At 39.7% G+C, this 13,249-nt stretch overlaps 1 protein-coding gene and 1 long non-coding RNA gene across 3 annotated transcripts in view; both read right to left on the minus strand.

The window, feature by feature from the left end:
- Positions 1-11,343, minus strand: part of LOC112460268 (prolactin-releasing peptide receptor-like) — a 58,698-nt gene extending 47,355 nt beyond the window's left edge. Inside the window, exons 1-2 of one of the 2 annotated variants that reach the window (XM_025024889.1) lie at positions 10,236-11,343; positions 7,440-7,684 (exon numbers count right to left, since the gene is read on the minus strand). In XM_025024889.1, coding sequence (XP_024880657.1) covers positions 7,448-7,684; positions 10,236-11,165 — 1,167 coding nt within the window. In that variant the 5' untranslated portion in view covers positions 11,166-11,343 and the 3' untranslated portion in view covers positions 7,440-7,447. The remainder of the gene's footprint in view (positions 1-7,439; positions 7,685-10,235) is intronic. The other variant, XM_025024880.1, reaches the window with a different exon arrangement.
- A 1,480-nt stretch (positions 11,344-12,823) lies between these two features.
- LOC112460278 overlaps positions 12,824-13,249 on the minus strand; it is a 527-nt gene continuing 101 nt past the window's right edge. Inside the window, exon 2 of the long non-coding RNA XR_003041428.1 lies at positions 12,824-13,244. This is a non-coding gene — a long non-coding RNA (uncharacterized LOC112460278). The remainder of the gene's footprint in view (positions 13,245-13,249) is intronic.

Consider the following 13,249-nt stretch of genomic DNA (forward strand, 5'->3'; position numbering starts at 1 on the left):
CACACACACACACACACACACACACACACACACACACACACACACACGCATACGTTCAAATAATAGAAATGAATTAGTGAGAAGAGTTATCCCCCATTCTCCGTTTAGCGAAACGCCGAATGACCGCAGAACAACATGCGTAAACTTGGCATCCTACGTAAACTTAATTTATCTATTTATCGCCTACAATTTCTTTAATGCCCATAGTATTTGCGACGTATATCATTTTGAAAAAGACAGACATTCGTACAAAATATGTCACATTTCGATAAATTAGAATTTAGATCGGTTATAATTTAACGAATCTGGTAAAAAATCGAGCAGATTCATGCTATTTTTAATTTTTTATTTGTTAATATATTACCTAATGTAATTGCGTTTTTTCGCTTTATCCCTTTCTAGATATTCGCTATCGTTCTTTGAAATTGTTTCGCTTCACTGTTATTTTTAGCTCTGTTCTCTGTTCATTTAACCTTTAACCACATCCACGCTGTGTTTGTCAAATTAATTTTTCAGTATTTTTCTGTATTTTGATTCGTTTGCAATAGATATAAACGGTCAATGGAAAGGCAACAGGACACGGAGAACATCACGTTAATTTAAAATTTGTCGGGGCAGTTTTTGTAGATGTTGTTCCAATGACGGATGAAACGTCGTGTTAAAAATCACCGATCCATCAATCACGTCTGCTTTTCGTGAAATGCGAGTACTTGTCTCTAGTTTCAAAAGGTCTTTTTACGAAAAGCCGAATGAAATTGGAAACGTAAAATCAAACTAGGTGAATACTTGAACAAATTCTTATCCATAAAGAACAAAAGTATAGAAATTCTGAAGCAAGTTGTTTGACTTTTTTTAACGAAAATAAGCAGAAATTTTCAATTCTGAAATAGCGTTAAACTGCAATCGCGTCGCGTAAAAGAGTCACGGTCAGTCTCGCTCCGCGTGTACTTGGCGCGAGATACTGCCGAGTCTCTTGATATAAATATATACATTCCGTTTACACATATATTTGCAAAATTCTTACACATATGGGAAACTTATATTACGTTTATCAAATAATTAAAATTCAAGTTCTACGCGCAACACTATGCATTGCATTGTTTTGTTACTTTATAAAATACTATTTACGAGGCAAATATAAAATAATTAATACATATAGAAATTGATTATTTTGTACTATTATTTGCTATCAGAAATCAAATATATTTTAACCTGTTTAGAATTAAATGTCAAACGAATATTATTTTCCACGGAATACGAAACGTTCGCAAAACGCTACTGCAAAACATTTGCAAATATCGCAAATGAAATGTTTGCTTGTGTTAGCGAAAATGTCAGTGACTATTCGCGTTGAATTTAGCAGCCGCATTGGATAGGCAATTTTGATGCTCCGATGCGATTACGGAATAAAAATTAAGCGGACAAGAGCCAGCGAGAGAGAACGGATGCTGCGCCCTTTCCGAGGTACAATAAATGGTTGCTTTTAATTCGGATCAACGTGTTCGGCATAATAACGTTGCGGGAATAACTAATACAGAACCATTATCGCGGTAACACCATATACCCCGCGTTTGCGTTTGCATAATGACGTGTAGCGCAATAAGAGTTCAATCAGGTAACGAGCGCGCGATTATTGTTAAAATGCAATAAACTTACGCTGGTAAATCGAAAGGCAGTTGTTGATAGCATTTAATGCTGAATTGATGGTAGTATATTAATTCATTAATCATCCAGTAATAAAATAAATATCTTGAAACATCTTCTGAAACATTAACCCTTAACTAGCACGCGGGGTGTCAAACACCCCAAAACGAATTTCGTCAAGTTTAGGCATCTTTCTCGGTCGGTTAATCTATGAATTTCGCATAAAATTAATTAATAACAATTTTTTTTTATAACAAATTTATTTCAAGAATTTTTTTGAAGCCTCAAAATTAAAAATTTCATAGTTTAGGCTAATGGGTATCATTTTCCGGTGTTTAATGTATGTACTTGATTTTTTTCAAGCCTATTGGAGCCTCCATTTCACCGTACCTAACGTTCAAAGTGTACAACACCCCGTGTGTGCAGATAACGTTCGATCGCGGACGTGTGCTAGTTAAGGGTTAATATGGGGTAAATACATCATAAGATATCATAACAAGCGTTCGACTCTTCTAACTTTCGAAAATGCGAGCAAATAAATAATAATTTAATAAAGACATATTATTCTTTTTCATTAACATTTAATAATCTTATTAAATTCGCTAATTATTTTGTTTTATGTTATTATACGCATCGACTATGTTTAATTATTTACAATATATCGCAAATGTCTTTAAGCTATATTGTACATTACAATAGATTTTTAAAATTAACATCGACATTAATTAATCCGCGATTCTGTATAGTTTAGTTAATTATAATCCCTTCGGCAAATTAGTTGTATCGGATTCTGTTAACGTTACTGTAAAAACTTGGGCTTTTCAACCGCAAGGCACGGGTGTTGAATTACAAACAAGAGTGCTTCAATTTTCCCTATTACGCGATGTAATCCGCAAGTAGCGCAGTTTGCGCCCACGTAATCAGCGATTTTGGTCAAGCGTTCTAATTAGTGAGATTATGATGATTTCCATCGTGGGCGAAACCGCGTCGATGCAACATTTGTTGTTACATTGATTTGGCATCAATTGATCGACGTTGACAGCTCGAACGAGCTGTATTTTAACGGTGTATAGAGAAACGGATCGGTCGCGCAATTCACACGTTTCGCCCGGTTTGATGCGTTTCAGGAAATTGGTTTCATTACCGGCTCTTTTTAGCAAGAGCAAAATCGAGTTTTGGCGAATACGTATTGCTAGATTTTTTGCTTTCGTTTTTTTTTCCGCTGATAATTAAACCCGCACCCACAATTGTGCACTGGAGCCAAGCTTTTGGGAGAGAGAAATCGTTAATTCGTTAACGCATTAATGCAATTTTTATCGATGACTGATTTACAAAACGTTACACGATATTCATATGACGTTCGTGAAATGAAATTTGATATATTCGCGTAAGAGAAAAATTATTATACACGAATAGATTTTTAAGGCAAAAGCGAATATGCGAATGGAAATGTATACCTATTATTTGGAGATATTACATTTCAATCAGATATTAAAATTAGAAAGAGAAAGAAGGATTCTTTTAAAACAGATGTTTTAAAGAATTTTCAAGAATTACAGAATAAAACAAAGTTTATCACTCCTGTAAGGAGATCGAGAGTCTCTACTTATAATATCAGTTTCCGTCGGAAGATAAAACGCCTTCCTCTAAACAGCTTCATCTTTTAAAGACAATTAATTCAGCTTCTTAGTACGAGAAAGAGAGCTCATTAACATTTCGCAAACCCGTCGAATTCAATAAGAGTGGAAGTTCAGTTTGCAGATATTCCTCTCATTATTCTCATATTAAGAATGGCGCTTTTTATCGGATAATTATTGCCTAATGGAATTCTGCCAATAAAAAGTTCATCATTCTTTCGTAATCGCCTTGTATTTAAGAGACATCTGTGAATCTCTTTAGCAAAAACTTCGATAATACTCAGGCAGGCTTCATTACGAAGTTTCGAGCTGCGTCTCCCTCGGCTTTGCTGTCCTATTCGATAATGGGAATTTGTTCGGGCAGATCGAAGCGGCTCGATTTGCAGCGTCGACGTGAATCGACAGGAAAGTGGTACGCCCCGTGAAACCTACATTCTTTATACGCGTTTGTCATATTAAGAACCATCTGGTTCAACGATAAATAATCGATTGTCATCTGATGTGACAATTCCATTTTTTTTTCTTACACACAAAACATCGGCTATCGCCGTCGTTGTTTATGGCATATCGGAGAACATTTAACATGAAATTATTTGATGAGATTCTTAATTTAAAGTTTAATCGTCATGTCAAAAGACAGCAGATTGGCAGGAAAAATGATAGTTCCTCGAAACAAGATCTAACTAGAGTTGGATGCTCAAAGGCTGACACTGCAAATACACACTGGTAAACATATTCTTTTGGATGAATTACTGTATAGGGTGTACATGTGTTTTCCATATACATGTATTCTCTTTTGATTCGGATGTGGCGAGTATTAGGGTATCATGTGAATGCGTCTAATCTCGAGGGTCGTGTAATTATAGCTTTTAATACATATCAGTACTCTCGTATTCGCTGTATAACAGGGCACGCTATAATAATCACCTTAGACAGTCTAATCAGTCTGATAGCTGGTTGATCGTTAAGATACCTTCGTACATAGGGATCGATCGAGCTGTTTAATATTCAAGAGGATAATCAACGATTGTAGGTGTACTCTAATTGACATAATCTCTAGTCTTACAATATTCATGTTCAGCTTATGCTTGGTTATTGTTATATCGTTATGTAACCTTAATTAGTAATTTAGTTCATCGCATCTCTCGATGAAAATTGCAAAAAGATGTTGCTGTATTATCTTTATAAATCGACTCGTAAAATTACGTTTATCGCTATTTTATTGTATCTGTGGACCCCGTTTCAAGACCAATATATCCACAAGTAGGTTTATGATTACTGGAGACTATTAATTTCCTGGTAAAAGATTAACGTTTTTTTCGTATCGTGAGAGATTAACCCATAATGAGAAAAAGTCTTACAATTTCTTAATTAGAAAAAGAATGTATTTATTATGTAGGATTTAAAATTTTAAAACAAATTGTTAAAATATTTTCCAAAATGTTCCGCGATTAATTTCTACTCATTCTTTCAATATTTAAGACGATTATGAGCACGAAATTGTAGAATTCGAAGGCGACGAATCTATATAAAGATTAAAAAAATGGGTAAACTCCGATTTCTTAAAACACGAATGATAACGTAGAAATTTAATTCATAATCTCGAAGTTTACGCAATTTTGTGTCAGTTTAAGTCGAAATGAAATCCGATTACGTGTATTTCGAATCCGTTAATTAGGTTGCTAAATATTACGTCGTCTACCGCGTGTCTTTTTGAGTACGACTATTATTATCTGTTGATTTATTTTTCCCGATAAACGTCAATTCTCGCAGATGGACGTTATCTTGCGTATTTTTTTTATTCCACCTACGACATTTGCAGAATGTGCAACCAAAATCCAGCACAGCTCGATACACCTATAGGACAAGCCCTCGAAGGGACGCGACGTCATATGATGGAATATTACGTAAGCCATTTCGCGTCATCATGCTATAAAAGGACGATTCAATATCGCCGTTCGGGGGCTTTACCCGTTCGAAGTTTAACTTGCACTCGGCTTTTAAACAGGAACGAGCAGTGCGTGGGTGAGCTATCGGAAGTGCTTCGAGATTTAATATATGAAAGTCTTTCGACGAGATCCGATGCCACCTTCGCTCTCGCGAAACTTTCGACTCGTGACGCGTTATTTCCGGCTCTGCGGAGGCTGTTTGCGGGACTCCACCGAACTTCTCTCCTCTTTTAAAGGTCGAAGACTCGCGCTCGGCATGTATTGTTATATACGTCGACGCTAAAATATCTCGCGACGCGAGACTCTCTGCGAAACTTTTTATTCAGTTCTACCTCCCCGTTGTATTTCCCTAGCGGCAGACCGGCGATCGGCGGTGAGATATAAAGGGCAAGCATGTTGAAAGTGCGCAATCAAAGGCCTGATATAACGCAGACTGTGAGCACTAGAATAAGAATCTTAGAATTTCACTTTTCGAAATAAAAACTTATCAGGAAGAAAAACATTTGGATATAGCGCACATATTACTTACTTTATTTAGAATAATTATATAAGTAAAACAAAGAGGAAATAATACTCCGCTTTTACACATGTGTGAGAATTAATTCATTTTTTATAAAATATACTCGTATATATATATAAAAAAAGCCTGAACATATATTAATGCCGATAACTTTAGCTACTTGGTTCTATAGTTATTCTCTTCTAAATTTTATTTTAATACGTTTTTTGTCTCAATTTCTAATCTCGGGGCATATTTAAATTCGCGCCGGAATTCAGGATAAAATTTTATTTATAATTTCACATAACGCCACGTATTTGTACATATATTTCGATCGTATATGCGTGCGCATTTCGTTTCCTCTCGAATGTTTCTCGTATTGTAGTCGTACATTAAATTATAAATAGAATTCTGTCACGACGATTTACAAATCGTCTAAAGTGGGCTTTACACAAGCGTGAAATATTTACCCGCGGGGGTAATCAATCGATCTTGTTCTAATCGAAGTTTCCTACTTACACAATCAGTATACCCAGACTCGTATAAACAGACGAGGGATATCTATAGCAATTTTCTCTCTCGACGCATCTCCTATTTCGTTTCGATTCGCGCGTTGCGGCGCGGCGGAGCGGAGAATGAAACGGTAACTCTTCGCGTAGCGGTCGTTACGTAAGTCGATCTATCCTGTTTGTGGGGCAAGAGCTTTACCGTCGCCATCAGCGGAAAGTGCGCAAAAAGTGCGAGCTGCACGACCGCGACTAAATGTGGATGCGGCGAAATTCTCAACAATTGCGATGTGTCAACTAGAGTAAAAAATTTCCCCGCCGCGAGGAAGTATCGGGTCCGGCATTCCGTGCGAGAATCTCTCATCGTGTTTCGCCGTATACATACTTTCCCGGCCATAGCCAGATCGGAGATGGAAATCGCGCACGGAACATTCGAACGAGCTCTCCTCACTCTCGTGGATCTCGTAAAGCTCGGGATTCCTTTCTTCAGTATGTCCGCTACATATGCGCGCACGCGCACGTACTTATGTGTGTGTGTCAGCCAGTTGGCATTTGTCGTTCCGTCCACAGAATCCCATAAAGTACGAGGTACGAGGGAAATGGAAAAACCAACGGAGATGAACGTTCTTGCGAACGAAATCAAAGCCATCTCTCACCGAAGGCTACAGGAAAATCAAGTTTCTTAACTCGAGATGGCCCGGGTTCAAAAGGCGAAAGCCCCACGATGCATGAAGACATAACGCGAAGAAGTTATATTTCTTCGCCGGCAAATGGAAAATAACATTAGAACGAATATTGCATTTGAAAAAGTAGCGACGAAAAACTGGCGCGCAAAAGTCGCGCGTGAGTATATAAAGAGAGTTATGGCGAGGTGTAAATAAATTTTTCTGATTAATATTTGTGCTTTCAAATATTGATTTATATATTTTCTGGATACGCGAAAACAGAGAAAAATATTTATAAAAAGATAACTTTTATTATCGCTGTGCAAGGCGAAAGTGATTTTTATTTATTTAGACAATGTTCCAGAGAATGGAACAAAATTTGGCGAGGAACAAAGTTGGCCGAATCGCAAACAGTACTGTCACTGGCTTGACAGTGAACGATAGAATTGCTCTCCTGCCGTGACATCTCGATTGTGGTAGTTGATGTTTACTTCGTCCAACGTCTAACAGCTTTTTCGTAACGAAATGTATTTGCGTACCTTTTCCCTCACAGAGCCGCGTCGTTGAAATCTTTCGAGGAGCTCGAGGGTTGATCCAGCTCCTTCGAGATGTTCGTTGTCTGCTCCAGAATGATCATCTCGCATCCCTCGGGATTCTGCGTTTTCGTGCTGGGCAGCAGAGTCTCTTGCAAGGTGTTATTACCGTTACATATCTTGTCGCCCCTGCAGCTCTCTTTGGTCCTCGGAGTGCTGTTGCTGGAGTTCCTTGAATAACATGGTAGGACCTGCGAAAATAATGGCGCGTGATTTTTTTCATTCAATAGCTTCTAGCGATGGTTTTGATCGATAGTATGCGACTCCGGCATTTAATCTTTTGACTCCCAAGCGAGGTGAGCCTCATAAATGATTTTCTTGCGAATAATTCTGCCATGAAATTTTCATAATTTTTGTGGATTTTTCTAATTTACTTTTAAGTTATAAACTTTTATTTGAAACAAATAAATGCTATACAAATAATGTATACAATTTTCAAGAAGATATGACTTATTTACTCGAGGCGAGCCATTCGCCCCACTTGGACGCTTATGTCTCAGAAATCAGCATGGGAGTTATATCGAAAGGTTAAATCTATTATGCATTTTTTTCAAATGATTTGTTATTACTGACTTACGTCGAATTGAATCCTAACTAATTTACGCCACTCAATTAACAACTTAATATGCATACTTGTCAAATTTAACCAGGTAAATTATATATTTACCAAGTAATTGAAATAATATCTCTTAAAAGTTAGCTCAGTTTTCCGATTATCAATTTCATTAATTTAACACGCTGATCTCATTTTCTCCACATATGCATGTTCAACCGAGCGATATTTGGCTTCGCGTAGTCTCATTTATCAGCGATATTTCTCAGAGAAAGACGCGTTTAAATTAATTTTACACCCAGACGAAATTATTAATCGATCCTATAATTGCAGTTTATGAGAGTGCTCCGAGTCGTTATGGGACAAATCGTCAAGCATATTTTATTATTGCGGAACTTGAGGTCGGAAATTGATGAAAGAGCGTAATCAAGTCGTAGCAGATGTGGATAATTAAAAATTAATTCAATGCGGGTCGAGAAAAATTAATCGGACTTGACGAGCACGATGAAAATGCTCGTGACTCTCGCGCGAGACTCAACTTTCATTGATACCAGAGCATTCTGCATAAGAGTAGAATGACGTCGCAAAATCAAATTCTCTAATATTAATTCCTCTTAATTATCGAGAGTTTATAAAACGATGTCCTAATGTCACAACAGAAAGCAATAGATCGTATCAAATAATATTATATTGCTCACGTTTCTATTTCTGTGGCAAAATAAAGAGGAAAATAAATGAAAAGATAGGAAAGCAATACAATGAAAATGTATGGAAGAAAAATAACAGAAACGAAGCGCGATGTAAAATTCTACACACATTTCCCAATAGATAAATATATAATAAATATATAAAAATATATAAAAAAATAAATATATAAAGAGGAAAATAAATGAAAAGAGAGAAAAGCAATACAATGAAAATGAATGGTAGAAAAATAACAGAAACGAAGCGCAATGTAAAATCCTACATATATTTCCTAATAGAACATCAGGAAACGAGAAAATACCGCAAAATATGAAGCATTCTCGTTACACATAAATCTTTTTCCGTTCTATGAATTTGCAAATAGCGAGGGTAAAGTCTTTTCGCGAAAACAATAAAAAGCGCGAGTAATCCCTTTATACCACTTTTACCTTGGCAAATGCGACCGTGAATCGAAACCGCCAATATACCGGCATCTTCGAGAGAATCGATTGAATACTAACTATTCAGAATGCAAGTTGAAGTTGCATTCAATAGACACCCGGCAAAATATATACTATCTTCCCGGCGCACGTACGTTGATGTCCGAAACACGTTTCATCATTTCGCGAACGTGCAGACACGGAGGGAAGAAATAGCTCGACGCTGCAAATTAATTTCGGCGCGCGATAGAATTCAAGCTGCTGGTTTCTCCCCGAGCGTATTGCAATTGAGAACATAACGCATCAAATTGTCGCTCCTTCGATGGTTTCGATGTAAACAGTTCTGTCCCAATTACTTAAAGTGCATTCCTGCACGATCCACCTTAGAAATTGCATATGCAGTTAATTATAAATGCATTAGACGTATCCGCGTAATATTACGCATACTCAAAAAGATATACTATGTAAAGTATATTAAAACGAACGTTGCATGCAATGATCTGTAACATTGTTTTATTTTATGAAAGTATTTGTCTAACATTCTTGTCTAAAAATTTTAAAAATTCCGAAAACAATGCTATTACAGTAATTTTTAATATTACTTTTTTCATAAAGATATTGTCTTTCTAATTTAAAAAGCTCTGGGAATAAGTTGCCGATTCGTGTTCGAGAACGCGCTTGCTTCGAGATATTTAATTTTTAACGCACCATTTCTGCGGCTGAGCACGTACACGGAACTTTTCCGAATGGTTTAGGTTATTTCCTAAATTTCTATTTACATTTTCTAGGGGAAACGGTATAACTGCAATCAGAATCCATTACGAAAAGTTCCATAATACGTGCCCTGAATAGTTTCGCGAATTATTTTACGCAAAGTATTATACGTTTGCTCTCCGACCGTAATAAGAATGATCTATTTGCTGGTGTATACCTCGCGGATGAATGAGAAACAATGAAATGGACGGATCATCCGGTAATTTCAAAAGGCGCCCAGCTTGCGGCCTTGGCTCTCACGACGTGATATTGGAAAGAAACGAAAGGCGGACAAGCTCAATACGTACACACCTGTTTGAATTCCTTGCGGAAGTTGTCGTTGAGCCAGGCGTAAAGGAACGGATTGTAGCAGGTGCTGCTCATGGCGATGCAGTGCGACATGAAGAAGCAGAACTTGTAGTAGGACCAGCTGTTGGCGTCCGAGTAAAAGTCGTCGACGACGTTGACGATGTTGAGCGGCAACCAAGACACGCCGAATATGGTGACCATGGCGATCAGCATCCGATTGGTGCGACGCTTCCTCTCGCGATCCTTTTCCTCGCGCTTGCTGGTCTTGCTGCCGGGTTTGGCGCGCGCTCGATCGTTCAGCTTGATCGACACGCAGATGTAACAGAAGGCGATTACGAAGAACGGCACGACGAACTGCAGTATCGAGGTGAGCGAGCTGAAGACCTTGCGAAATGGCTCGCTGGGCCAGTTCTCCTCGCAGAAGGATATATAATTTTCCTCCAGCTGCTGCATGTAAAGCCCGTACGGCAGGGTGACCAGTAACGCGACCATCCAAATGCTCACGATGATCGCCAGGCACATCTTGATCTTCATGCGCGGATGGAACGGATAGAGGATTACCAGGAACCGGTCGACGGCTATGCTCGTCAGCGTGAGCGTGCTGATGTACACGCTGACCCCCTGGGCGTAGGGCACCAGATGGCAGAGGGTGTTACCGAAGACCCAGCCGTTCATGAAGGTGTACAAGGGGGTGAAGGGCACGGCCAGCATGCACAGCAGCACGTCGCTGAGCGCGAGGTTCGTGATGAAAAGATTGGTGACGGTGTGCATCTGGCGATTCCGCCCGACGACGAAGACCACCAGCACGTTGCCGAATATGCCGAGCACGAAGATGACGATGTAGAACACGCAGAATACGATCTGGACCGTCAGATTCGACGTCATGTCCTCCGTCTGCGCGTAGCTGGAGTTGCGCGCCGACACGTTCTGCATGGCGACCAGGACGACCGACGAGGCCGACGTTATTTGCGTTGTGTTATTATCCGTGGCGTATCTTGAAGAGCGCGGGTCAGTTACTCGCGACCGACGACGCCTCCTTTTCCTCTTCCTCTCGCTCTGCCTCCTCTTCTTCCTTCTCCTCCTTCTCTTCCTCTTCCTTCTTCTCTCCCCTCCGTCGTTACCTCGTCAAATCGATCATGCGTCAGCGATACGCGGACAGACTCGCTGGTTCATCATCCCCTACGATTGCGAGGTGCGGAAGGTCGATCCGCTAATGCGACTCGGCGAGTCGAGAGTTAGTCCGGAAGAAAATCGGAGCGGTGTACATATATACACGTGCCGGCGTTGTCGATTCACGAGCCGTGAATTAATTTCTCACGAAGCTCCCTCGCCCCATTAGCGTCAACAGCGCGCTGCTGTTATCCGGCGCGGCGAACGCTCAGGCGACGGAAGTTGCGATAGATAAGCGAGTTATAGCTCCAGATAAGCAGATTAGCTTGAGTTTCGCGCGCCGCGGTATCCTCGCAGGGCCAACTGTTTGAGGGGCATCGATTACGCTTGACGCGTATGCAAGCGTTGCAACTCTTACCCCGACTTTCGCCGAGTTAATCCTTTAAGCGCGATTTAATTTAAGTTTGATTCTCCGATAGTTTAAAGGACAGATTAAATGAGGAGCGCCGCGCTTTTATCGATCGTTATTCCGCATCGAATATTCAGTTCCTTTCTTTATCCGCGAATCTTAAAGGTCCATTTTACATTTTATCTGCTCGATCCATCGACAAGATGGATATCTTTCTTTTTCATTCTCATAATGAAGCCATCTTCCAAGCAGAATTCACATTAAAACGAAAAGTGGCGAGTGACGTAAATAAATGACGATGAATTTGGAGGCAGCACCAATTTCCTTGTTCATTAATTCGCAAGGTGGCAGTGAGTAAATGTTTAATTAAGCAAGAGGGTTTTGTACGAATACACGAGCGGGGATACGGGTAAAAAGCTCGCCGGAAGCGTCGTTGCACATTTCACTCTTATATTCTCGAACTATTAGTGTAATCTTTACGCTGTTCCTCGCGACGATTCACTACGTAGAAACACCCAATCGTCCAGAGTCATTTATATCAAGAGCTTTTTTGATTATTTAGATTATTTAGAATTACGTCATACGAATATTATATGCTTGTCAATATTAATAGAAACGTCAATTTCGTTCGGTTCGTTCGGCGTTTATGTACTCGGGGAAGGGGCGAATGGCGATGACAGTCAGGCAATTAACATGTTTCGCCGGTTCCGCGACGAAACTTTCGAACCCCCGGGAAACGACCGACGGTTGTTCCTCTCGCTGAAACAAGACATGAGAGAGCAATTAGGAGTACCGATTATGACCGGGTCGGCGTGGACGAGACCCTCGGCAACTTTGGCAGTGTCGTCGTCGCCGTCAAGCAAGCGTTTCGGAAAGTTCCGAGCGGTCGACAATACCGGCCACGTCGCGCTTCACGAGTCTTGAAAGTGAGGAGAAAGAGAGAGAAGCAGAGGAACTATTTAAAAAGCTTGGCAGACACTCCTCAAGATCGTTTCGTCATTAAGAATCGGAAATAGGGACGCATATACTCCGACGATAAAGCTCTGCGTTCTCTTTTTTCTTTCTCTTCCTCTTTCTTCTTTTTTCCTTTTTTCTCTTATTGAGCAAGAATTTCGTCAGAAAGACGACACGACAATTCCACTGATGTTTTTTTTTAACGCTCTAACGCGCACGGATTTATTTACGCGCAGATGGAGGATCGTAAATTACACAGTTTTCCACTCGTTGGATGTGCGATGCGTATTAATCGGAGATTAATGGAAGCGCGTTACGTGCTACACGGCTCGTTGATAGACCGATTTTAACGGCCATGGTAGATATTAATGAATTCGTTGAACTAGCCGAGAGAGAGTATCGAGAAACAATTAGGAGAGGCTCAGAGAATGGGGAACGTTTGTTAAAATGTCCATTTTAAACGCGAAACGTCGAGCAGCTAATATAGCGTGAGTTAAATTCATTACTAATTGCTTAATTTTATGGTATCATTATAGTACCTCGA

Source organism: Temnothorax curvispinosus, unplaced genomic scaffold, assembly GCF_003070985.1.
Source record: "Temnothorax curvispinosus isolate PA1 unplaced genomic scaffold, ASM307098v1 QBEX01001136.1, whole genome shotgun sequence".
Lineage (NCBI taxonomy): Eukaryota > Metazoa > Arthropoda > Insecta > Hymenoptera > Formicidae > Temnothorax > Temnothorax curvispinosus.